Source organism: Sylvia atricapilla, chromosome 17, assembly GCF_009819655.1.
Source record: "Sylvia atricapilla isolate bSylAtr1 chromosome 17, bSylAtr1.pri, whole genome shotgun sequence".
Lineage (NCBI taxonomy): Eukaryota > Metazoa > Chordata > Aves > Passeriformes > Sylviidae > Sylvia > Sylvia atricapilla.
The window spans coordinates 6,544,683-6,572,347 of NC_089156.1; the positions used below are offsets into that span (position 1 = coordinate 6,544,683).

At 39.8% G+C, this 27,665-nt stretch overlaps 2 protein-coding genes and 1 long non-coding RNA gene across 3 annotated transcripts in view; 1 reads left to right on the plus strand and 2 right to left on the minus strand.

Moving 5' to 3' along the window:
- The window catches only part of TANGO2 (transport and golgi organization 2 homolog), a 423,798-nt gene that overhangs the window by 67,804 nt on the left and 328,329 nt on the right, over window positions 1-27,665 (plus strand). The window lies entirely within an intron of this gene.
- Window positions 1,386-2,258, minus strand: LOC136368722 (uncharacterized). Its single transcript, XR_010744897.1, has 2 exons — window positions 2,003-2,258; window positions 1,386-1,829 (listed from the first exon to the last, which is right to left on the minus strand). It is a non-coding gene; the product is annotated as an uncharacterized lncRNA (long non-coding RNA).
- TXNRD2 (thioredoxin reductase 2) overlaps window positions 17,290-27,665 on the minus strand; it is a 31,033-nt gene continuing 20,657 nt past the window's right edge. The window contains exons 13-17 of the mRNA XM_066331437.1: window positions 25,573-25,668; window positions 25,273-25,365; window positions 24,430-24,501; window positions 22,593-22,690; window positions 17,290-20,362 (exon numbers count right to left, since the gene is read on the minus strand). Coding sequence (XP_066187534.1) covers window positions 20,239-20,362; window positions 22,593-22,690; window positions 24,430-24,501; window positions 25,273-25,365; window positions 25,573-25,668 — 483 coding nt within the window. The 3' untranslated portion in view covers window positions 17,290-20,238. The remainder of the gene's footprint in view (window positions 20,363-22,592; window positions 22,691-24,429; window positions 24,502-25,272; window positions 25,366-25,572; window positions 25,669-27,665) is intronic.

Consider the following 27,665-nt stretch of genomic DNA (forward strand, 5'->3'; position numbering starts at 1 on the left):
TTTAGCTTTGCTTGTAGACTTGCTTGTATTTAGAAAGTTAACTACCTCTCAGGAATTGCAGAGCTTCTCTGGAGGTTTTTGCCATACCAACAATGAGTCCTCTTGCTGCAAGCATTTTTTTTTTTTTTGCATTCCTATGGCAAGTGTTCTGATCAGCAGTGCATACAGCCAGGTCCTGTTTTCTCATGTCTGCTTGCAAAAGCAAAACAGAAATAATTAAATCAATTTAACAAGAGTATGTCCCTTCTAATCAGATGAGCTGTAAAATAAGAGGGAGGCTAACTAGAAGGATTTAATAATCTTAGAATCTGTAGAAAACATTATTTATGGTTTAAGAGCTACACAAGTCTTGAGCTTTAAATGTAAGTTCTTTCCTTCTTTAATGATGCATGTAAGGAAGAGCAATAGAGAAATGTTCCAGTCAAGGACAAAATCATAAAATAATGAGCAGAAGAAGAATGAACTGAAAGTATTAGGGGCCAGGGGAGGCTGAGTGGGAGTTTGTCTTCATACATGATTGATCTAAACTTGAAAAGGAAAAAAAATAAAAGACTCCTCATCTTTAAACAAGATGGTTATTTGAGCATAAATAACAGTCTCATGTCAAATATGCTGCCATTTCCAATGGAGTCTTTTCACTACAAAACCACAACATTCTCAGCCCTAATCTCCTCAGATAAAACAATACGGCTGGTGGCTGTGAATCAGCACTTTGAAACCAACCTCTGAAAACAGCAACACGTTCAGGGTGAAGAGAAATGGAGGAGAGAAAAGCTGCTGTTTATAGATCTTTGCAAAGTGAGGCCCCACCTTGCTTGCTTGGAAACGTGCTGTAACACCCGAGAATTGTTTCTCTCTGGGTGGGAAGCCCAGCTCAGCACGGCCGGCCCAGGGGACTGGGGCTATTGATGTATCTGTGAGTTTGGTCCCACACCAGGCTGAGCTGTCACTGAAATCTGCAGCAGTGAAATGCCAAAATCCTCCTGGATGCTTGAGCCTTGAGGTGTGAGAACAAACAGCTGGGCTCTCTCTGCCAAAGTGAGCACTCCTCCTCTCCCAACCCATCCGCAGCCACATGGTGATGTGCCCTCGCTTGCTCTGACGCCAGCTCTCCTCTGAGCAGCATCAGGACTGATGGAGGCAGGAGCAAGGTGCCAGGAAAGGAGAGGGCCCGGGAGGGAGAGCGGTGACACTGGGAGAGACCTCCCCTGAGCAGTGCAGCAAAGGAGCAGGCCAGCCAGGACACAAAGGTTTCCATCCAGAAAATGACATCTCACCTTACGCAGGAAGCTCATTTCCCTCCACACTCAGTGAGGAAAAGCAGGCTATTAACCACATAGGAACATCCCCTCCACCTTTTTCTCTCGTTCCACTGTTTCCTAACATAACACACTTAAACAACAAGCTTTGAAACCCACAAATGCCATCTCATGGGAAGTGGGAGAAGACTTTGGTCTCAGCACAGACCCCCAGCTGTTCTCTGACTAGAAGGACCTTGCACTGGTGGTGGGGGATGTCCTATGGCAGCAAGGCTTGGAGCAGCATCAAATGAGGAAACACTGTGGCATTTGCACTTTCATGTGGGTTTTAGGGGCACTGTCGGTAACTCAGAAAAAAGCCCTGATCTTTTTGAGCCCTTTTCAGAAAAAAAGGGAAATTAACTGAGCATTGTTCTCCTCAAAGAGATCACTGTAAAATAGCCTTTGGACATGGTCTGGAGGCATCAGCTGCACAACCTCCCCATCAGTGCTACACTTCCAGCAAAGCCCCCAAGGCAGGGCTCAGATGAGAGAGATGTTGACAGGATGCCAAATCCCAACCCTCTGGAACTAGACAGAAAAGAGAACCAAATGGCAAACCTGTATCTCTGTCCAGCTGCAAAAGCCCAAGCTTCTGTTAAGTTTGAAAAAAAACTTTGATCCAAATGTCCTCACTTTTTAGGGATTCCAAACTCGAGTGAAAACACAGCAGTTTCACCCTAGCTTGAAACATAGCCTCACACCTTTGATTTCTGAGGAGAGATCATTTTTCTCGGGGTGAGGCACGTGGACAGCAACAGATTCCTCATGTCTGGTTCAGACAGGCCAACCAAAAGGCTTAAGTGGACACACACAGAACCAGCAGCATGTGATGGGATTTAGTGCAAGGAAATCAAACTCTCTGCCCCACCTCCTGGGTTTATCCTTTAAAGACCAGTCCTGTGCTCACAGCTGGAGTTTATGTGAGTCCTGCCTTATTAATTAACTGAAGCCAGTGCCTTTTTCCCCTGAATTCCAACAGAAGCAATTAGAAAGCAGATACTTCACACATAACAGCTGGTTCATTTAACCCCCTGCTCATGCTATTGTCTCCCCTCCCCCAGCCAGCTCACATCCCCCTTTTCCATCCTTTCATGTCATGGAGAGGGACAGTAAAATCAAGGTGGCTAAAGCAGGGGCAGCAGATAACCATATTCTGAACAAAATCATCTAATGTAATGCTGGAAGCAGAGGATTGTTGAGGCCACAGTTCTGAGCAGGGAATCATAACATTCACCTACCAGATGGGAAAAAGAGCTTTGGCTGTCTACAGTGTCCTCCTCAAAAGGGGATCTGTATCAAAGTAGCAGCATATTTTCTTCACTGAAGGCTGTTGATGTCATTAGAGCAAGTCTCATTTTTTTTTAAGACCAGAGTTAAGAGTCACATAAAATTGGCACAGGTGAAGGCACCAGGCCCATTAAGTTGTGCAATGTGACTCTCTGGGAACTTTGTGAATGTTCATGCACCTCCAGTTTATTTATGCTTGGACAAGCCAGCTCCAGAGCTTCTCCTCCTTCCTTCTCAGTGTAAATACAGCCTCAATCCTGCCATTAGACCTGTAAAAACCCCACTCAATCCACTAAACTTGCCCCACACCCAAGACAGATCCAGTTACAGGAAGAGCAGTTCTGCCCCCTCGTGTGTTACACACACCGCTGGGAGATGCTGTGGATGTACAATTAAACCCCAGCAAAAACATCCACCGTAACACTGAAAGTGAAATCTGCTCTTGCCAAACTACCTTAAGTGCACATTCTGCTCCCAAGCAGGTACTCTGGAGGCTGGATCTTGATTTAAGGAAAGTGAAGCTGTTCAGAAGGGAACCAGTTTTAGAGGAGTGAAGACTTATTTCCTTCTGTGAAACACTGAAGCAGGGAAGTAATTTCAGTGTACATGAGGCAAAGGGGGGGGGTGGTCAAAAATCACATTTCTTTTCTTAGCATGGCTAGCATTTTTTAAATGTAGAATTTATGGGGAAAACAGAGATCTGGTCCCACACAGGGCATCTGCTCGTGGCATACAGGAATAATAACAATACAGGATTGTAGAGGAATAATAAAAGTAGACAGCCAAAGTACCCAGTGCTGAGAGATTTTTCTGCTAGATGATTCCTCACTGATCCTGAAATCAGGCAGCATTATGATGCCATTTTCAGTTATAATATGGGGAAGATTTAGGTCCAGCCATAAAGTTCCCATTTTCTTCCTCAAAGAGGTAGCTATCAGAGAGGCTGCTGTTGCAGCCAGCCAGCCAGATGTTTGCCATATTTATTACTAATTTTCATGTATCTTACAACACCTACATACTCTACAGCAGACTGATGATGCAGCTATCTAATACCTACATTACAGACATGGAGAACAAGTTAGGAGGGATTAAATTATCTGCCCAGCTTCCCACAAGACAACAGAGGTGTGGTAGAAATCAAAACTCCAGGCTTCCAATTTCTGCTGTGTTATACTAATCTCTTTATATGCTTTGCTGGCAAAAAAACCTCAACAAACCTAGAAACAACCATGTTTCTGTAACAAGTTTGTTGGTTGAAGTATGGGTACTTCTAATTAAAGAAAAAGATGGGCATATTTTAAAAACTGTTACAGCTGATTAGTACACTGGCCCCCTTTTTTTATCTCCTGAATCTTTCTAGAGGAAGAAAAATAAAAGGGAAGGGCATCTTTTTCTAACTGCAAAGGCATCAGCTAATGAGAGTAGAAATTGTATTTTATATTGTGGCAGTTAGGGGTAAACACTATTATTAAAGCTATAATAAGACCAGCAAATGTATGAAATATTAGTGATGTCTGAGCACAAAGCAGAGTCCTCATCTCTTTAGTTAAAATTACAAAATGATTAACAGCCCAATTAAAAACATTTTTGTTTTTGACATGATAAATTATACTTTATCTGCCTATCTGTGGATATAATTGATTATTTTATCCGTTTGCTGTTGGCTGTCATTAAAAAAGACAGATACCATGGCTTTCTGGCCTTTCTCCCGCTGAGAGAAAGAACAAATCCTGCTATTAACGACAGACAGGATCATTATGAAAAAATTCCATTTGCCACTAGGCAACATAGCCGAGTTCCAGTAATTATTGTATTAGTCAAGCCGTTGAGAAGTTCCATAAAATTGAGAGAGTTTTTAAGGAGCATCCAACATTATTTGGCAACTTTTGTGATGTAACAATTAAAACCATGCTCCAGGCCCCAAAATGTGCAGGAGATTGCCAAAATCAGATAAAACCCTAGAGGGCCCCTGACTTGCAAAGGAAAAAAAAAAGGAAAAAAAAAATCAAACTGTTTACTTTTAGGATCAGACATTCATCAAGGTTTGGCTTTTGTTTCAGCTGGTGTCAGATAGTAACAGCACCACGTTTTCAGTTGGCTTCTAACAAAACTCTGCACTGTTCAATGTCAGGTCCCAGGGCTGACACTGGCCTCTTCTCAGGAGAGGGAATTCTCATGGCCCTGATGCTACCAGCTTTGCTTGGCAGGTCAGTTACCTGGGGGCACTCAGCAGTACCTTCTGGAATGAATCACATCTGTAATCCTCCAGTAGCATCAGGAAATCACTGGGGAGAAGTGGAAGCTCCTCTCACGTCTAGGAGCTGAGCCAGGCAACACCCCAAATTGTCAGGGCTGCAGGGGATAAAGCAGAAGTCTCCTGTCCATGTACCCCATTAACCTGTCAAGAAACTGATAAAAAAAAATTAAAGTTACACTTTAAAACTGCTAAGGGAAATTGCTACTGAACAAAACTTGTAGCCAAGTTTATCATTTACCTACTTCTCTACTGAGTGGTGTTAAGGAATAATGATGTACAGTACCAAAAATGAAGGAGCAGAATCAGGCTTATACAGTGGAAAGCTGCAAAATATAGACTTGGTTTAGCCTAATGAAGACTACAGGAAGCACTTCAAGAGGACATCTGTTTGCAAAGGAGCTTCTCCCTTCCCAGAAAAACATGCCTGGGTCAGAAAGTTGCAATGTTTTAAAGAACTGTGATGGCAGCAGCAGTTTCCATGGCAGCCAGAGGGAGCTGGGGTCTGAACACAGGATGCTGCTGTTGTCACCAGGGAACAGCAGCAGGGGAGGGTTTAGCACCAGCACCTGCCCGTCTCCACCTGGAACATGCTGTACCAGGAAGGACAGATAAAAAGATACACTGGAGCCTGCCATGATACTGCCTTTCATCACAGCTCTGGGATGGAGATGGCTGCCAACTGTAGGGCCTGCTGACCTATTTAATAAAAACTGATCAAACCTACAACCCTTAGCAATCGTGCCTTTTATCTGATGTAAATGGGAACAGTGGCACAGCACTACAGGCCATGGGCAGCCCCTGAACCGTATGTTGCACTGCCAAGGCAAAGGCAAAAGCTCAGACTTGTGGAGAGAGGGTGTGTGAAAGAAAAGCTGCTCCACTCTCCCAGCTCTGAAACTGATCTTGCTGCTCTGCAAGGCAGGCATGCCTGAGTCCTAATAAGCCCAGGAATCAACTAATGCTGGAAGCTACTGCCACATTTTCCAGCACATTTAACCTCTAGTTTGGGTCTGGCAAATGTTAGGGTGTGGTGAGATGTGTTGCTATAGAAGTATAAACCCCTGGATAACTACTAGCTGCTTTTGGGAGACAGCATGGCCTTGTAGTTTTCTTCAGCAGGGCTCAAGTGTATATTGTAGTATTTGAATTTCTTGCATTTGGAGCTGTCATCTAATGTGAAGCATCCTAGGTCAGCTCAAGAACTTAGGTCAATAGGTGTCCATGTGGAGAATGAATTCTTATTCTTGATTTTATGAATAGATTGTGTCAAATCTTCAACATATTAGTGTAGTGCCAGTTAAAGACCTAGCAAGTTTTTAAAATATATGTTCTTTATTAGCATTAAAACTTTTATTATTAAAAGAGTTATGTTGCAACATACATGCATGAGATCCATCTAAACTTAAAAAATAATTTGAAAAAAATACATTCCTAATTTTTTTGTTAGTCCCCCTGGTTTACAGCTCATCAGAGCCATGAGTGAGGAAAATGCAAACCCCAGCACAAAGCAAAGGGAACTTGGTGATGAAGGAGGGAGAGTGGATTGACAGTGCACTGTTTGGGGGTATTGCTGACAAGAAGATGAACCCACTGAAAAAATGGTTATTTTATATTGAAATTGTGGGACTTTGGATCAAGGGTTACAAAGAATGTTAAACTCCCTGATCCAGGCAGCTCTCCTCAGACCACTGCTGTATTTTCTCTGTGGGCTGCAGCAACAAGCCTGAACAATTCATTTCCACCCCAGCCTGGCAGTTCAGGCTCTAGTTTGTAGGTGTTTGCATCTCCCTCCATTGTGTCACCTGGCTGGTGTTACTCTTCAGAAGGATGCCAGATGGTACTTTAGCCAACCTGATTTCCAGATAACTGGTTTTTGTAGCTACCACTTTAATTAAAATAAAAAATATATATGTAAATGACAAGTTTATCATCTGCTAACACATGCCATGGTTGTCTCTCAGTCAATCAGCAGGCAGCAGACAGAGCTGCAGACTTCTCTTCCACACCACCAGTATCCAGAAGAAAAAAAATCAGTCCATCTGCAAAAGCGATCAGACCCTCATGCTTCCCGGCATAGATTCCCATTTACAGGATCCAGTGCCCTCTGCTGAGGGGAACCAAACCAAGCATTAACATCTCCCAGGCCCACAGAGGGACTGTTCAGGGAGAGCAGTATGGAGCAGAACAGTTGGAAGTTCACCTCCATGCCCATCCTTTGTCCCACCTGCATTTCCAGATCACTGCAAAGCAACACGTGGAAAGTATCGGGGAGCTTGTAAAGGCTACGGAGCTGCGAGACGAGGAACATGTCCCTTTCTGGAAAGGGACATCCATGTGGACATATGGTAGTTGTGAAAGGAGCTGGACCAGCAACCTTGGCAGGCTGGAGCCGGACAGAAATGTTGCTGCTCTGCCTTGATCTCTCTGTACAATAAACTCGTGGGCTCCAGCTCAGTGTTTTATCTGGGAGCAGCCGCCGGCGTTCCTGCGCCCGTGTTCCGTCTCATTGCTGCACTGACATATTTACATGCGGGCCGGGGCCCGGGCAGCTGTGAATAAGGGGCCATATATCAAGAGAGGAAAAAGGGATGCAAAGATGAATTTTATGGAATATTTTCCATTTTTCTTTGACTTGGTTGTGCGTTTTGCTACGGCCCATTGGGCACTCACTCAGCACTTGGACACTTTGCTCCGTGCAGTCTCGCCTCTATTTCTAATTGTGTCTACATGCCAAGCCTAGCCCAGTACCTGAGGCAGCCTGCAGGGAAATGGAGATTGCAAAAAAAAAAGAAGGTGGTGGGTGGGAGGGAAATTTCCTGCCCTTCAGTGGCGTATACCATGGGAAAGAAAATCATGTGTTGTAAGTCACTAGTCTTTTCTGAGTCCTGCAGGACACCTCTTATATTAGAGTGCTAAAGTGAGGGGAAATATTTCCCCTAATTTGTGAGAGAAAACAATCAAGTCCCTTTTGCAATTTCAAGAGGTTGTATCATCGTTGATTTCTTCCCTGGGCAACAAAAAGGGTTAATTCCTCACAGTGTTGACTTAATCCTTTCCTTTTTTCCAGTGGCTGACTAATAAGTTAGATGTGTTGACTCTGTTTATAAAGACAAGCTTTGGACATAATATTAATGATATTGTGTGTGCAATAACATTAGAAAACAAACACAGAGGCACCTGGGGAGTCTGAAGGCATCTTCTGGCCTTTCTGGGCTGACAGCACAGAGTGGCCCTCCAACATTTCCATGTGGAAAAACACTATCTAGCACAAGAGAGTTTACTTTGAGTGACCCTCTTGCCTTTCAAACAGTTAGAAGTCAGGACTGTTACAAAGCTGAAAACTTGTTTTATAAGAACAGGCCACTGGTCAACCAGCTGAAGAGAAGGGAAAAAACGGGATTCCAGAGAAACAACTGGAAATGAAAACTGGACATGTAAATGGAATAGTGGCTGATGTATTTTCCTCTGGCACTGACACTCTAAAAAAGGGTGTAGAAGTTTTTTCCCTTACATTTTTGCAAGGCAGAGATGAGAAGAGAGCATTGTTTGTTTATTCATTTGTCTTAGAGCCCCATGAAGACAAAGAAGTCACTGCAAGTACTTATCCAAGGCTCAGGTTCATCCCATTGGGAACTCTATGCTCCCTTGATAGCCCATGTGAGATCCAAACCAGCACGTGGAAGTGCTTATTTCCCTCTATTGTCTATTTAGGTGGTTTAGGGGAGCGAGGCACGATTCCTGCTCTGTCACCACGGCATGGTCTGAATGCCAGGTCAGCCTCACTAGTCACCTGCAGACACTGCTCAGCACAGACGTGTACAAGGCCTCACCTCAGAGATCTGTCAGGCTTTGTGCAGGTGTCCCACCCTGAGTGCCACAATGCAGGCAGAATAAATTAGATGTCCTACTGCTGCTGACCCACAGAATTTTTCTGATACAGTTGTGTTTAAATGGAGCTGACCCAAGGTAATCTCACTTTAGGATTGAGAACCATCAGTACCCAGGAAGAGATCTGCTCCACTGAGTAAAATGTCTGTCAGCACTGCTGAAGAATCTTCTCAGATGGTTCTCTGGAACTCTCTTCTCTGGATGGTTTTGTTACCTGCACTCAAGCAGCTGAAGTTCACTGGGAAGGAGCACCTGAGGTCATCAAACTCAGAGCTCAGCAGGAACCTGGCAGGGATAAAAAGACAGTCACCACTTTAAGCTTGGACATGGGGATAATTTAGTGACTCACCCAAGATCACAGAGATGGTGCTTATACCAAGAATTAGACCCACCAAGCCATCCAACACCTCTGGATTATTCATTGAGGATTAGAGTCCATTTAGGAGTCTATTTTAATATATAAATGTAGGATATGGAGCTATGATGGAACGGTAAATTAAATACTGAGAAGTCTGTCACATCTCTGTTCAAAGCAGGCTAACATTTCATGTAAGGAATTACATGCTTCAGACAGTTGCAATCATCTTCTGCAGAAATAATGTAGGCTTACTTCATCTGTTGTATTCTGATTTAAATTTTTATTGGAAATATAAATACCTATGTCGGTCACCAAACCAAATAAAACAAACATATTGAGTAGGGTCTATTATAGACTAATATGGAAACAAATAATCTGCAAGTCTGGTTTTATTTATAAGCTTATTTGAGTTTTTACTCTAGGCTCATATTAATCGGGTTTGTGGTTTCCACATCTGTACTGCTGATGCCCAGTGCAGACAGCATGCCAAGTCAGACCTGGGCATCCTCCAAACTCTAAATGGGAAACAGATGCCTCAACTCCAGCTACCTCAAGACAAGCAGGGCAAGTAACCTACCAAGTAACCACAGCGGGTGCAGCAGGCAAAGCAAAACTCTGGGGAGCTCTCTGAGGTGCCTGCTTGCAAGTTTCTTGCTTCTGACTTGCTCCAGGGGCAGCCAGACTGCCGCCTGTATTGTATTTGCTCTCTCTGATGATCAAGAGATACCAATTCCCTTCACAGCCTCCCTTTCCTCGAGCTGTAGCTAGGAATTCCCAGACTGGACCAGTTAGTTCACAGTGTCAGCTAGTAATACATATTCTAGAGGAAGATGGAAGAACTCCTGCAGATGGTGGTAATGCAGGATGAATTCTTTCCAGAACCCTTGATTATTTTTAATATTTATAAAAAGCATTTTGAATGTTCACAAAAGCCATAAATACATATAAAAAAATGCCCATGCCCCTTGTCAAGCCAAAATGGATCCAGCTGTTCTGCAGTGCTGGTCTCTGATTGCGGAGAATCCCTGTATTAATGAAAGATGTATAAAGGGAATCCCAAACTGGAAATATGATCTCTGCTCAAAACGGTTCGACTATTAAAGAATATTTCATGGAAGTACATCAACACAAAGCTGATTCTCAACATGGCTGAGATCCAGTCCTGAGAACCCATCTCCATGAGGGCATCTATACTCCTTGCAGATATTTTTCAGAGCAAGTTGCTTCCAGACAAACTTTGCTTTGTGCTGGTACATGGCCAGAGTTTTGTGCCAGTGTAGCTACATCATTGCAAACCCATTCCCTAAGGCCCAAGAGAACCTCAGTGCAGTAGGAATGCCAGACCTGCTTCTTCCCTAAGCACAGGAGGGAGGCCAGTATGAGAACTGGAGCAAAATACATATATGACAGTAATGAGAGAAAAAGAAGCAGTGTTGCTGGTGTAAACACTAAAAATTTGATAGAGGCATTCAAATTTATTCCTTGTGTACCCTGTGATGGCCATGCAGCAGCCTTTGAGACCTGCATCAATTATCTCTTTCCTGACAATTTTGACCAAGGGATGCATTGCACCCTGTGCCAAAAAATACGTTTTTTTGAGTCACTATAGCACTACAGCATCTGTGTGTTGTTCATACAGCAAAACCAAGATTTGTTTTAAGAACTCAGAATAGGAAAAGGAGAATATTGGGGAGGGAATAAAAAATTAACACAACCTCAGTGTCCTATCCATGTGGAAGGGAATCACTGTCATCCATCATCATCCTCTTCAGAGAACTGCCTTGCCCCCAGCATGGCTGCTCCACTGGCTCCCAGGCAGAGGCAATTCCTAGGAAACAGAGATGGCAAAAGCTCAGTTTGATAGCAGAGGGGCAGATCTGTCATCAGCACAGAAGGCAGTCATTCCTTGTCGCAGTGGCTGGAGAAAAGAAGATGCAATTAACAATTAGCTTTGGTAAGAGAAGACAAAACCCTTAAAACAGTTTCTACTGCAGGAAATCAGGTCACAGACTTCGGAATTAATGGTTCAAAGCCTTGGTTCTTGCTTTCCTAGATACACTAGAAGATGAAAGAGAGAGTGAATTTCTCCTGCCACTTCGTTCTGGCTGGCTAAGAATTGGGGCTTAGCCATGGAAAAGGGCCAATCTTGCAAGAGTTACAGGAAATGAGAATAGCTTTGCAGCATTTCCAAGCAAATTCAGCACACCTTTGGATTTGTATTTTCAGCACAAAGTTCAGGCTTTTCACCTCAGAAAACAGAACTGAGGCTTTTCAGTGGATGCTGCACTCATTTCCAGGAGAGACTAGATTCACATTATTCAGATTATTTGGAGATGTGCAAGGAATATAATCAACTTACGTATGCATAAAAGCAGTGTTTCTGGTGCAAAGTCAGGTATCTTCCTCTGTCTAAGACATCTTGTATGTGGATTAATTCAGACTCTCAAATGACATTAAAGAACCTTGTTCTATTATTTCACAGTCCACAGGTGCATGAGACCAAATCCAGCACAGCCTACAAGGCTAGCTCAACATCCTGTACAGCACTGCCAGCCATTCTCTCCTCCCTCCTTCCCAATCACTTTGGTTCTTTGTGCCCTACAATAATTTCCTCTTCTAGTCTCTCTTTTTTTCTCCTTTGTCCATAGCACACTACAAATTATTTGTGCTTGCAATGATTAATTTCACAACTCACACCTAATTTGACCCTAATAACTTTGCCTGAAAAAGGGGCAATTTCTTGTTGATCCAGACAACTTATCACCCCATGAGCACAATAAAAAGGCAGAGCTGATTATCAACTGGGAGATGCCCATTAATATTTTTACAGGCACTGTCGGGAGGTCCCTTATCAAGTGGGGTGAGGGCTGGCATGTACTCCAGGCATGCAGGGGGAGGCAGATTGCTTTCAGCCTGCAAGGCCACACAATATGGGAAGTGGTGGCTTGAAAGAGGAGTGGAAGAATGACAGATGGTTTGTGCCTGTGCGTTTCTTTAGAGGACACTGGGCTCCCGCCATGGGAACAGCGTGGACAGTAAAGGCAGCGACTCGATGTGAAGAGTGACAAAGCAAGTCAGCCACGGATGGCCCGTGGGAGGCCAGAGGAAATGCACCATTAGTCAAAGTTGGAGGAAAAATAAAATGCGATGACAACTGGGCCATTCATGTGCTTCCCCTTCAAGGACTGACCAGACCCTTCACAACTCAAAAGACTCAAGTATCGGCTTCTTTTTCTCTTCAGCCAGGCTAATGTGCACTGGCAGAGTCTGAGGAACTCCCTTGTCACTTACATTAATTCTTATCTTGTTGTTCTTGGCTACACTTCACTGAAGTACAGTGAGGGAGAGTACTTCAATCAATAATGTAGATCCAAGGGGGCACCCCCCCTCTGCTGTTCCTAGGGATCAACGTAATAGCTTAAAGCAAATGTTCACCCAACTTGTGAACTTGGGAAATATTAGGACTTCCAGAATTGGAGCATAAGACAATGAGGTGGCCTCACAAGGATGTTTAAGCCCACACATGAACAATCTCATCACTCCAGGGTAGTTTTTAGCACTTTGAGAGTTTGCTACTCACTACAAAAAACTGCAGGACCTCAGAGTTCTCTCTGAGTAACCTCAGTGACAAAAAAGGCAGCCTTGCACTTCACAGGCAAATTTCATCAGATATTCCACTTTGCCACCGTCATGGGAACCCTGAGGCACTGCTGTCACAGCTTGTGAACCTGATGCATTTTGTCATTAAGGAAAGATGATGCCTTTCAGAAGGTCCAGCTGTAAACACTCATAAATGGTTGATTTCTCATTCTTCAAGGGGGACAATACCACAGCTATGGACAGGACTTAGAATTTATTTAGAATTGCCTCCTCTGGAGCTATGGCCTTTCTAGATTTGGAAAGTACAAGGGAGTTAAAGGAAGATGCAAGCAGAAAATCCTGAAATGCTCTCTTATGAATAGATTGGACTCTTACTCCATCAAAAGGGACTTCACTTATTAACGCTTAAATAGTGCTAAAAGTAGCTAAGTAAAATAGAATGAGCCTCTTGCAAAAAGGTAGAAAGAAGAGAAATTCAAGGATAACAAGTAAATCCTTAATTAAGAAAGAAAACCATAGTCCTGATCTGAAGCTCTTAGAAACGCTGAATATACTTAGAATGAACAAGGATGGAAATGCAAGCAAAGTCTGAAGTGTTAAGAGAACTCTCCTTATTCTCCTGTGTTTGAAATATGTCCAAGAAATCAACTCAATGAAAAGTGAAGAGGCAAAAATTCAAAAGTTGCTGCCATGATTTAATTAGACCTCAGTGTGGTGTAAATTAAATGAATTAACAAAAATATCCTTTGACAATCTAAGAGCCATTTCTTAAGTCTCCAAAGCAGCTTGTGTTCTTTAAATTAATTCCTGTTAGATGGTTAATAATTGCTGCTTTCTACATTACAGGAGTCATTCACCTAAGACAGCCAACAGTGAACAGTGCTATCAGTGTGAACACCCTGCAGCCCAAACTGTTGTGCCTAACAACATCTTCCCAATTATCCAGGAGTTTATTGCCAGCACAACATGACTTGACTCCATTTCTCTAAGGAAAATGCTTGTTTCCTGATGTTCTCAGCTGTGTTTGTACAACTTGCCTTCGTGTGAAGTTGAAAATTAATGCATTTCCTCTTGATCCTTTGAGAGGGAGAAAAAAAGGAAGACTATCAAGATTAAATAAAAATGCCAACGCTCAGTCCTTTGTCCCCGATGAACAAAGGTGTTTAAATAAAGATTTCTGAGCTCAACCTCCTGCATAAAGCTAAAAGCTGCTTTCTAACCTGTTGCTCTGACACAGTGTGAACAGAATATTGGTTGGCTGCATTACACTTCATTCACACATTAGAAAAAGATAAAAGTAAAACAAGCTTTCAATTTTAACTGTTTTGTTGGGAGTACACCATGGAAAAAAGCATTTGGGGCTTTCCTCACAGGGAGCCAACAATGAAGGGAACATTTATTTATTTTCTTAATTTTTGTTTAAAGCCTGTCTTTTTCACAGACTTCTTTCCCTTGATATTTTATTTTCCTGTAGTTACATAATATTCTAATAGACAAGTACTGAAAAGGTATCTATAGCTTAGATTTGTTTGAGTTATGTTACCGCCTAGCTAATTCATTGCAGAGCCTTGGGAAAAAGAGTCTCCTTGTGAAAGATTTAAGTAGAGGGATCTTGGTCATTGGCTTTATGCTGAAACAAGGAATAAAAAGCCTGATTCCGATACTGCTTAAAAGTAAAGGAAAGGAGGACAGAAAAACCCAACACACTTTCTGGTCTTTGTATGATCTGAAAGAAAACAGGGCAGGAGATGCAGTAAGGGTATAGTTCATCTTTCATGGAGTATAAAGGCTTTCCTTAAATAAATGTATTAATATATTGGACATACTCTATTACAAACTGCTGAGACTTCTACCTGGAAATATTTCCCCCTCCTTGGAGATGCTGGTTCTGACAGGCTGCAACTCCCAATATCTCTACCCAGCTAACAATGCACAGCACCTTGTTCAAACAAGACTGGTCTTCATTTCACACTCCCCCCAGGGAATATCCACTTTTCTCTTCATACTATATCTTTCTGACTGATGCAATCAGATTCTGGAAACCTGCCTTATTAGTTTATATTCCAGCTTCTTAGGGAATGATGTTAATTTTCCATTGTAGGACCAGAAGATTTTAGATGTGCTAGATCTTGTCTATAAGAAACAACAGAAAAAGTGGCACACAGAGAACTCAGAAATGGACTACAGTGCACAGCATTCCTTGCACAGAAAGTCTAGGAGTACCAAAAAAAAGGCACTCTTCTCAGTCCAACAGTGCCTGAAGCAAGATATTTTACAATTATATTATGAATAAATAAATGTGCATTTTCTTACTTATTCACCTGAGATATTCTGCTTAATTTCTTCATCAGTTCACCATCATAATTATTTTTTCCTAGATCTATGGTTTACTAAGCCTTTACACTGTGATGGCCAAAGAGTTCCATTATATCCATTAAGGATTAGACAATTTTCCCTTGTTTCCCACAGCAAATAGGATCCCATTCGTGTCCCAAACAGAATGTCAGTAGTTGGAATGATGTTTTCTTAAGATGCATATAAGATTAAAGACTGAAATCAGATGCAGTGTTGCCAAAGCCTTTGTAATGTGCATGTTTTTCATGGCAAGATGATTGACAAGAATTGCAGTAAGGTGCTGAAGGGGATATTTCACCTGGCCCATCAAAATTCAATGTAGAGGATTAGAACTAAGAAGAGCTGACAATATTGACTTTGAGTACCACAACGGAAACATAATTAGCTCTTTGACATGTAGTGGACAGAAATATTCAATTTTTAAAAAAATCAGTTAGAGTAATTAAGCATATCTGTTGCATGCTGCCCTGGGAAAAAGGGGGAAAAAAAAGAGAAAGAAAAAAGGTCTGCTCTGCTGTTTCCTCTTTTCCCAGTAAAATCCAAGTTTGGCACTAGAATAAATACATACAAACCCAGGCTTTCGGCTGGAAGAACATCAGGAAAACTTTGTGCATTAAAGTAAAAAACCTCTCTTGAAAGAGAGCACACAGATCTGAAGGGATGAAAAAGTCAATGAATTTTATACGTTTACGTATTGCAAGTTTAGGTATTGCAAAACAAACTGTCTGCACTATGCTTATTAAAGGCATATTTCATTGCCTAATCATAGATGTCTATTGTACCTTTTATGTTTTGAATCATAATTGCAGCCTGTTCCCCAGCTGTAATAACGAAAGACATTTTGGCATATGCTTATATTGATTCCCCTTTAACAAAGCACTTAAGACACATGCTTGCATCCCACTGAAATTAATGGCCAGCCTTAACTTTGAGTACACTGATGTCACTGGCATTTATACAAATGGCCATTTATATGGGCACAGAATTGCCTACTTTGTTAGACAGACATGAGCCACTGAAGAGAACTCTTCAAACTCAGAAGTCTTTAAAATACTCAGCTGCTTTGGTCAGAAACATTATGGCATCTATGGTTTTTATCAGAATAACAATGCTAGCAAAAAAAAAGTGTATCTGTTGTACTGAAGTATCTTTTCCAGCTCCTGGTCTGGAATAATCTAAACTGTATTAACAATTTTCAGTAGATGTAACAAAATACAGTACATGCAGAAATGGGAAAAGGCAAAACTTAATTGTACACACTTTGAGAACAAGCTATCATTAGGTATAATATAAATAATGCAATAAATTCTATTCCAAATTTATTTTGTCTGTATGCTTGCCTGTTATTCTTTTTGCTTTGGGATTAATTGATATATGAAAATAAGAAAAAGATAGTCAAGAATTATGCTTACCTTATTCCTTTTTTTAGCCACTGTTACTAGCTATCCTAATTAGCTAGAACCTGCAATGAAATATTCCAGGAAATTGAAATAGATTAAAAATGCAGAAATAGAAATGCCTTTACATAGACCAAAGTCAATATTCATTCTCAGCATCAAATCCAGGGCATTTACTGAGGCAATACTAAACTAGCCTGTTTCAGAAGCTCAGTATGACCTGACTTTATGGGAACTTCTCATCAAAATCAGTGGACTTAAGATAAAAGAAAATTGAGATTAATTGAACAATGCACTCCCTACTTTTTTTGACAGAGAAGTTTCTCAGTGTTCTAAATATATTTTGCTAGTCACTTCTCTATTAATTTTCTAATATTTTTACCTATCAGTACCCACAGCTACTAACTGGCTTTGTAGCTATGCATTTTCTCCACTCTGTGTTCTAGTTTAAAGCCAAAAGTGAACAGCTCACATAGAATACTGTAGCCCTGTACAATGCTCTGACTGCACTCAGGGAGTTTACTCTTGACAAGACTTCAAGAAGTAAGTCAGCATGCAGGGACAATGAAAATACCTGTTAGACCTTGTCAGCTGGAGTAAACGAGACAATATTTGAACCCATACTTACCCAGTCGAAAGATTCGCTTAATTGTAATTTAAATAAGAGGCCATCCATTGAGACTTTTCAATGGTTATTCAATTTACACACAGATATCAACATTTTCTTAATAAAAGGGCTGAGTCTGTCTACTTCTTCATTTCCTTAATACATACTTCAACTAAGAGAGACAGCATTAAGATCAAAATATAATCTATTATAAGCAGAAATCATACGTACAAAATTGAGCAAGTGCAATCACACATTTATTAGAAAAAATATTCTTTATTCATTAATTAATTCACAACACAATAAATATTGGGATCACATATAAGAGGGACCCAGCAAAGCTCAGACTTGTTTGCACCACAGTGTGGTTTGACAAACAAATCCTCATCAGCTGGCATCCTAAGAAGCCTGACTACATTTTTGTTTGTACGTTTTCACATGCAATCAATAAGTTGCAATGTGGATCAACTGCTTCAATTTACATTAGTCAGGCTTTTAAAAACAATTCTTAAGCACCATCCCCGGTGAATCCTTCAGGAAAAAAAGCACACTCACAATATTTGTCATTATTCTGTTTTGCTGTTGATTCTGACATTATTTTGTAGGTGGGATTGTATGTTTAGTTTTACTTCAGGGGGCAAGAGCATTTTCCACTAAATGAGGAACAGAACCAGCGTGCTGTTGACGAGACAGGAACAATTTCATGCAGGCCACTCAGCAGTTCTAAAACCAAGACAGTTCTGTTTCTTCTGAAAACCATGACATGCCTTAGTTTCACACTCTATATATACTGAGGACACATTTCCTATTTGCTGTCCCAAACAATTAATTTGAACTTTATGACCAATGAAATTAACTCATCTTTCCATTGATCTGTCTGCTTGATGCATTGGTAGGGCAGAGAAGAGCAGCAGATTTTACATGGTTAAACACCAAGGCTTTCATTTTTGGGAAGCAAAAGGAACTCTAACAGGTAATCGCTGGAAAGAAAATCTTACACACATAAAGGTTAGAGTTTTGTCAGAGGCAAACTTCTTCTCACAGCAAGATCTATTAGGCTGTATCTCCATATTTTGAATTATTAAATAAAACATTTTAAGAAACCCTAATTTACTCCAAACTCTTTTTTTTTTTTTTTTTTTTTTTGTAAACAGCTGAGGGAATTCTAGCAATATTTTGGCTGCATCATACTCATAAGGCCCTTTATGAAAGGAAACAGAAATTTCTGAATGTGCAGGAATGCACCTATTTATAGAGATACAAAGTTTTCATCGTTTCTTCTAAATGCAGCTTCAAAATTCAGGCATTGTTTCAACATTTCCAATCCAAATATTTCTTGTTAACTATAAACTTACAGATGACTTTATAGATGAAAAATGGCATCAGCAGATCTGATAGGGAATGCCCCTTGGAGTCCAACTGTATCACTTCTTCCTATTTTATGGACCAGAAATATGGACCAAAAAAAAAATCAGGAAAATTTGCAGAGAAAGCATTTAGGATTTCTTTTGTTGTTGTTAAAGTTTAAAAAAATTTGAAAATTTAATATTCTCATATCAATGAGAGTGTGATAAAATTTGTTAAATCCTATTTTACAAGGAATTTTTGATCCCTGTTGTCTAGTAGTTTCTCAGACAAGTACAATTCTCATTGTAAAAGTTATTTCACACTCAATATAAACAATTGTCTGTGTTGCTGCAGCAGTGAAATACCAATCAAATTAAATAGCAGATACACACATAATCATCAGACTATTCTTCAAAACTGCAACAAGTCTGGAATGAAAATAACAAATTCCACACATAAAACACGGACATCAATTAACTGCAAAAAGGATATATTTTGTTTCACCTGAAGCTGGTCTCTTCCAATGGGCACTATTCTGCTGTAAAGGGTGCAAGAATCTGTGACTGTGCACATCAAATATTGCAACTGCGACTGGGACTGAAATCCAGTGCAGTTGGGTTTGTGTTTGCCTTTGTCACGCTACCTCCTTAACGGGGCTCTGCACAAGAAGCTTCACCCTCAATTTGTTCCTCTCCTTCCACAGATGAGCCAGCACCTCCCCCTTCTGGAGAGCACAAAAATCAGCAGGAATTTGCAACAGGGAAATGCTTTCTTACTGGGGCCAGTACACGAAAAAAAAAAAAAAAAAGAAGAAAAAGTTGCAGATGATTATTTTATATTTTTGCTCAGGGCAGGACCATTTCTTTTCTGGATCACTGCTTAATGTAGTTCCCTTCAGTAATGTGTTTTATTAAAGCCAGACATAAGTCAGTTCAGATACAGTCTCCAGCTCATCAGTAAGAAAGTCTTGAAAACAAAGCAAGAAAATATTTCAGTGTCAGCCATAGTTCTGCATTCTATAAAACTGAAAATGCTGCATAAGGTGGATTATTAGAGGGTTTTACTATACTTAGTTTAATATACACTGTTCAAGCAGAAATTTGTGACATGGGGCAATTTAGTTTGGACTGAGCTGGATTAAAACTTTCAGAAGTAGGCAGAGGCACCACCATAAAACCCAATTCTTCCTTCAGCACCTCTGAGATCATTCATTCTCAGTCCTCACCATAACACTGTGCTCAGGCTGCTACTGATTAATCCACTGTGATTCCAGCAGCAGTACACCTTCAGGTGATTTTTCTATTAAATTCCTTTATATATGACATTTTAAAGGAAAAACCCCCAAAGAGGACTGCTTTCCCTTTGTTACCCACTCCAGCAGCTTGTTTCCACTAGTGAATGCAGAGTCTCAGAGTTAAGTACTAGGATCAATAATGAGCAATCCAAGCATACAGGACAAAGCATCCCACCAAACTTCTAAGAGATTTCCAGCATCTGAGACTCTTCTGCTGGCAGCCGAGAGGGAAACCCAAATGACAACTGCTTCATTTGTGGATGGCCTCAGATGTCACAGGCTTTAGTTATATTTACATATAAAATACTGTGATTATTCCCCAGCTCCCAGCAACTGAAGAGCTTCAGGCACTTAAAATGAGAGATTTTTTGCTGCAGAACTACATTGGTTTTAGAACTGTGATGGTGCAAAATTTTTTGGCTGTGAGAAAAAGCTCTCTACAAGGAGAACAAGAAAGATTCCTGTAACCTGAACCATTTAAGTGCCCCTTTTTTTTACAAATATGTTTTGTGCTTTTTTTCCTTCTTTCCAGGGATGGTATTTAACCTCAGCAGCCTGTGACTGTTGCATCCAGGCCAGAACGCTTTGTAATGTGCAGCTTGGTAACTTCTTCAGCACAGGTGGGGTGAATGCCAACTGTCTTCATCATCTGAGGATACGTAGCACCACATCTACCAAAAAACAACAAAAAAAGTACCCACAAAGTCAAATGTTATTCATCTGAAGCACCAAGAAGGTCCTAAAACATCAAAGTAATTCTGTTCCTGTCCATTTGATCAGGTAAAGAAGTTGCACTTGATCTTCAAACAATGCTATTATTTCTCAGGCACTTACCCAACATGTAGACGCCCAACTTCCCAACACTGAGGCAGGAAAGAATTGTCATAAGAGTTGAGACAGAGAGAATGAAGCAATTTACCCTAAGTCACAACTGAGCCTATGGCAAAAACATATGACAAAACTGCAACCTTCAGCTTTTCTTGTACATACATGTGTGTTTCACTAACTCCAGATGGAAAAAAATGCACACATACACACAAGAGGAAGAAAGTCATAATTAGAACTGTTGGAAAGAATCTGCTGAAGGAAATAATACCAGAATATTCTCCCATGAACTTGAAGTCTCTGGTGCTTACACATAACATATCAATGTTATAAGTGAGAAAAAAAATGTCTCTGATTTGAAAAAATAAAACAAACAAGCAAACAAGACCCACCCAAACCCTCTTGCGCTACAATCCCACTTGTTACTTGTCCAGTAACATTCGAAAGACTTGATGACTTTCTTTTGAACTGCTATTCCTGGCAAGCCATGCTGTAGGAATAGCTGGAATGGCCCTGGATTTAAGGATTGTGTCAAGCTCTCTATGGAATAATGTTATCTCCCTCTACAAAATACAGGGAAGGAAGCCATAGATGCCTTCTGGTGTCTCCACTTACATTCAAAAAAGCACTGACAAGCAAAAGATCTTTGCTGACCACAGATGTTACTGGAGTGCTGGGTGGGGAGGGAAGATGAAAACTCATCCTTCAAGAGGCTGAAGTAAAACCTAATATTTGACAAAGGATAAGAACAGTTTTTACAGTGGGGATTCCACATTGAAAGCTCTGGATTTGTGAAATGCAATAGAAACCAATACAGGAATCTGACCTGCTGAAAACCTCTTACTGTGGCTAAAGTTTTCATTTCCCTCAAGCAAGGCAGAAAAGTACTCCAGTTTCATGTGCTTCCTTTTCAATGGTTATTTTGGATAAAACTTCAAAACAATGACATCCTAAAAAATGTACTTCTAGAATCTATACCACTTGGCAATTAATGGACTACAAACACATGTTGAAAATGTGTACTGAGGGTACACTGCAATCAGTGATTTCCAAGATATTCCTCACATGATACTTGTGGTCCTGCTTTCTTAATCCTTTCTGCTTTTCATTTATAATAGTCACTCACAACTGCAGGACTAAAACTGCAGTAAAATGGTGATCAAATTTAGGAAAATGAACTGTCCACACTGGCGATAATTTATGATGTCCCAGACTACTTTCTTTGAAGAGGGAGTTAAAAATTTTAATTTTGTAATGTAAATATAGGAATCAACATTTCTGAAGATGTAAATCAGCAATATGAAGTGGAAAGGAAAAAGCAAGTAAGAAATAATTGTAGCACACAAAAAAGAATAGCAAGAATTTTCCATGCAACCAGAGCGGACCGAGAATCACTCCGTGCTCCTTCAAATGGAGGATTTCTATATTAATATTTGAGCAAAATCTTAAACAAGATCAGATCACAAAGAATAAGGTTTTATTGCAATTATCAGATCACTTCAAACAAAAGTATCTTCCCTCTCCCATCATCCTATACAAGTTTCTTTTTCACTATACTATATTTAGCTTATACCCCAGCAATATAAGAATTCATTCAAACCTTGCTGAACTTTTAAGAAGTCATGGCTGTGGAAATTTAAAGATATTAGGAAAGGAAATGTTTGGCAGGTGCAAAGAAAGGTTTTTCTGAAAAGCACAAATATATTTTTAAAGAAGTAACTCACAAAACTGCATGGTGATTTCCTATCCCATGCACAGAATGCAAAACAAGCTACACTGAAAAAACTAACCTTAGTTAAGTTAATGCTTAATTCTGTTTTTTGCTTTAACTATATCAAATCAACAATATATTTCCTCAGTTGTTCCCTAACTATATCCAGTATTACAGTAACTAAATCCAGTACATCTTAATGAAGAACTGCAGCATTTTTAGTGAAAATATGTGGAATACTCCATAAAAGTAACAAAAAGCATGCATTCTTTATAGTGTTGCCAAAACTAGGCAGCTATCTTTTATAATCTTACAATAACTTAAGAAGCAGGCTTTAGAAGCTAGAGACATTCTTTTGTACTTACTTGATTCCAAGAGCAAATCCTTGAATAACTTCGCCTGCATTTGGTCCAATGAAATGAAGGCCAAGTATTTGTTGCTCCCTCTCTCGTAAGCACACCATCTGAAAACAATACATCACAAAAAGATCTTTTCTTAGAACACTTAAAGATAAGGCATGAAGATGAATTAAATGAAACTGGAGTGCCCCGAGATCCTAGTTCAGCTGTTTATTTCCAGTGTGCCAAAAACTTATGCACTTGCTTGAAGTCTTACTGACTTCAATAGGTCTTACTCTTATTGTCCTTAAGCACTTTCCTGAATTGAAGCTTTATTAGTGTATTTCTTTCAGACTTGAGGGAGCCACTGACAGCAATAATTTCTGGTGTTGAATACTTTGTTGTTTGCCATTTGTATGAAATCCTCCAAGTACTTTCTGTAGTCTGGTGACCAGACCAGTGCTCTTTTCCACTGAGTGGCCACCTCAGCATTTCTCCAAGCCAGCGCAGTTGTTTTCATCAGCTGTATTTTCACAGATGACCACTGCCAGTTCCAGGATATTTTGTGCCTTTGTGACTCAGTCACTAATCACTTAGAGCAGCATGTTTGGTGAGATACATTTACCACATGGGGCACATAACCTAAAAAGGAGTTGAGCCCCAGAAGCAGCCAAAGATGAAGGTTAATAAGCATCTAGGAGAGCCTGAGTCATTGCACACTTAATTTTTATTAGAGAACTTAATGAAAACATTTTAGTTCCTGTAAGGACACCATCTTTATAATTATGAAAAGAAAGTCAGTCTCTCCCTGCATCCTCCCATCAAGCATTAAATTATCACTAATCTATTAAGTTCTGCTATTCAGTAAAAGCTTAAATTCTTTCATCAGGAATGCCAGGAACAGCAGAAATCCTGATGTGGGACTTTAAATATTAAGGCATTTTAAAGGAGAAATTCTTGCAGTAGTGTTTGAAAGACTCAAGTTAAATGTTTGTTTATATGTTTTGAGTTTAGTAAGGACTAAGTATCAGCCAACAACTATTATGCTGTTACTACTTCACCCTTAAATATTTACTCTAATTGACATAATTCAAAGGGAATACATTAAATTTAATATCATCACCTTTGTTGCACTGGTACCTGGGACACTTAAGGGAAGCATTTACATAATTCAGAGGTGACAAAATAGAGTCAGAAAGACTGATTGCAATTATTGACAATGGACATTCCTTACAAACAATAACAATATAATATTGTATAATATAATTGATGGACACATTTATGCACCAAAAGACTGTTCCGTGATGATGAGGAGAAAAGGAAGAAAAAGAAAACTATATATTCTACCAACACTACACTTCATCTTATCTAAGATCCTCTACTGTAGGCAAGAGCATCAGAAACCTTTCCAACACTGAAGCAACTGGATTTCTGCAGAAGGCCCTTTTCAGGTCTGGTACTTTGGTCTAGACCAGGAGCTTTTTTTGTTTTCTTAAGCAGAGACTGAATAGTTACTGTAGTTTTGTAAGCCTTATGCTTAAGTTTTGAAGGTAACATACTTTTGGCAAGATGTGTCAATATAAATACTACATCTAACCAGTTAAGAACTTTGCTGGGAGAAGCAGAGATTAATCTCTGTAGAATCTGAAATAATTTTTAGGACCTTAAACGCAGTTCAAAGATGGTATTTATCAGCAGAATGTCAGTTCTGAAAAATGCTAATATCTGTAAAGCAATTTCAAGATGTCTGTCACCAAGAAAATATCCATCTTGAGATGTTGTTTTGCCAAACAATGTTCTTTAAAGTTGGCTGTACCATATTCTGTTTTAAGTTAAAAGCAAGTTAAAAGCCCACAAAACTCACTTTCATATAGCATTGAGTTGCATCTCTTTCAGCCACTGTAAACTCTAAAGGTTTGTAATATGCATGGTATACCTGGCAGGAAAAACAATAACATTTTGTGTTAGAGAGTACTTTTATGTCAAAACTCAGTATTTATTACTATAATAACTACTATTACTACATATTTATACCTTTGTACAAAAATTGATTTGTTTATAACCTGTTGGTTATTTTGAATAAAAATATGCAAAGCACAGTAAGAGCTTAACACAAACCTTTTTCAGAGAATCATTAGATTAAAAACAAAACTGAAAAAAACCCTCACAAATAATGCTACTCAGACTAATGCACCATATTAAAGGGAAAAGACTAGCATTTTTAAGCTTCTCCCAAAGCTTCAATACCTTGTTTACTGAGAACAACAAAATCCAGGAATCTTTTCATATCTACAATAATGCACAACAAAATCCAAACTGTAATTTTTGCATTCTGAATTCTTCTTTTCTCATTAATGATTTTCCCTGGGGCAAAATAAGTAAGTACTATGTTGAGTAAGAGTAAGACAACGTATCTTTTGAAGGGTAACTTTTAGAAACTAACAATACCATTATTTAATGATGCTGCACAATTTAACTTGCTAAAATGGCAGCTACTTCGAAGCTGTCACACCCTATCATTGTTTTAAGCCCAATAAGTAACAGTTCCTATTGTGACCTGCTGCAATACTACTGGAGTTCTGAGCACTTCTGGAGACACCAATTCCCTGTAAACACAGTATTTTGGGGAGCAGAAGTTTGACCTGATAGAGCAAAAATTCTTCCTTTCCACAGGGCAACTGGTAGAAAATTAAAAATGTTTTTATACCTCAATATTATCTGATCCGTGACGCTGCACAGCTGCTTCTTCTGACAGGCCAACACAACCATACTCTAAGGGAGTGAAGACTGTGGTGGGCACCTGCTCAGGAGGAAGCAGAAGGTGTTACTGCTGAACCATGTGCAGCAGCTGCCTGGCAGACATTTGTGCACAACTGAGAGGTGCAGCTTGGGCACACAGCTCCACTCTGGCTGCTGTCAAAGCTGGCGAGAAGAGCAATTCCTTTAAAATTATTTAAAAGGAAAAAGCCGAAGATTGTCCTTAGTGAAGAAAGACGTAACAACTCACATTGTCATAGTCCATCAGCTCTGAAGATTGGCCAAAAAGACGCTGAGCCAGCAGTTTTCCTGCAGCTATTGCTGTGGGTGTTAATTCAGGACGGCCCTAAGAAGACAGCACAAAGCTTTGTTTGAACTTTAGGAAAAGCAGCATCCAAAGATTTCTCCTGGGACAATAGTCAGAGGAAGGCCAAATCGTTGGAATTCTAGCTTGGTGGCCAGGGCTCCAAATAGAAAAAGCAATAATAATTTCTGTCCAAACATGCTTTAAAGTCTGAGTTTACTATCTGTCTTTTTGGGGGAAAAAAGTCACAAATATGTCAAATCTTTATATCTTATCATGTCACCTCTTGAAAGGCAGCACATATTCCCATGCTGACTGTTCACTTCATCCCTTCTCTCCAAAGTAAGCCATGAAGAAATCTTTCAAAGTGTCTTTTTAAACCAAGAAGAGCCTAGTTTAAAGCAACCATTAAAAAAATTATCTGACACATTTTTACAGAATACAAGCATAAAACTCAGCTATTTGTAGACACTGTTACTGACTTCCTCTGTTGGTCCTGTTCTGGAAGAGTGGAACACTCTTTTGCTAGCACTGTGACCTAAAGGGTGAGCTGGTCCTGGTCTCAAGCTCTGCTATTACAGAGGGGCTTGAAAGAGATTGCTATTGGCAAATGCAAACTTCCTGCATTTGAAGTGAGAAAGGGAAGGACAGCAGGATATGACCAGGATGTGCTCCAGCTCAAGCCATGAGTCCTGGCTACTTTTTATATCCAAACAGGGCTGTATATGTGCCAGAACCTTACTAAACTGAGTGCTGGCACAGCACCACTGGAGCATCAGAACTGCAGAGCTGGTTTTAAAGAACTTGAAAATTTCTGAAAATTGAAGTAAGGTATTTGCAAGGGAATATTTTCAAGGCCCAGGAAGAACAGTCCATATAGGTTATTAAGACGGAAAAAAAAATCCTAAATCTAATAAAACCTGCATTTGTTAAGAGTTCATCCAAGACATCATCAAAATGCTTGTCTGATATGAGAAAAGAGGTCACAAATTCTGAAGGAATGACGTGGAAATGTAAGAAAGCCGTAACTGAGAAACGCTTTTGTGGCACAACATGGAATGCTTTATAAAATGTGTGAAGTTTTGATTCATACACGTCCCATTTAGATACAACATTTGTCACACTCCTGCAAAGTCCTACTTGGAGTCATTCAATAAGCTCTCAAAACCAGTTCTCAGAAGAGAACTCATCTTTTTTTGTATGTTGGCAGACAGACTCTGTACATGGTATTAGCTACCATTTTCTTCAGACCATATTAATTATCTACATATTAACAGGGATCTAGGCTTTTATCTGTACTAAAACCACTTAGAAGTTCAATTGCAAAAAACCAGTCTGAAACGTTTTATCTAACCTGATAACAGAAATCACAATTCTAATTGTTAATGAAGGCTAATTTATTTTTCCTCCACAGCTTGTGACAAATCACAAAGCTGCGAGTCTATCCCTTTTTCTTTCTAACATTCATCAAGTCACAATTTCTCAAATCCAGCATTTTTATTTTCAAGTCTCTAAATGTAATTTACCAGATGAAATTTGTTTTTTCTTACACACATTTGCCTGAAACATGCCTGCCAATCATTTTTGTAGCAGGAAATATATGTTGTTTTGGCATTCCAGAAATGAATAGAAGATTGGAACGAGAGATAAAATTGTGAAAGCACTGCCATGCATTCCATAAAACCCAACTAATTACTAAAACATCCATGCAGATAAAACCCAATTCCTCATAAACAATGACTTAAAGACCTTCCTTGGTAAATATTTGAAATGAACATTCACTTTGCAGTCATGTGTAGAACTACTCTGCTGATAATTATGGATACGAATTGTTCATAAGAATCCTCCAATGGATTATACATTTAACCGAGATGGTCCTAAGAGAGTTTAAAAAAGCTTTGAAGTAATGTGTATTTGTTCTAACACAACTCTTTCTGGTCTCATTTCTATTCAAAGCAACATACTGTACATTCCACTTTCTCTACACATCTTTGTTGTAACACCCTTTGAAATATGACAGATGTAGAGAGGCCTGACCA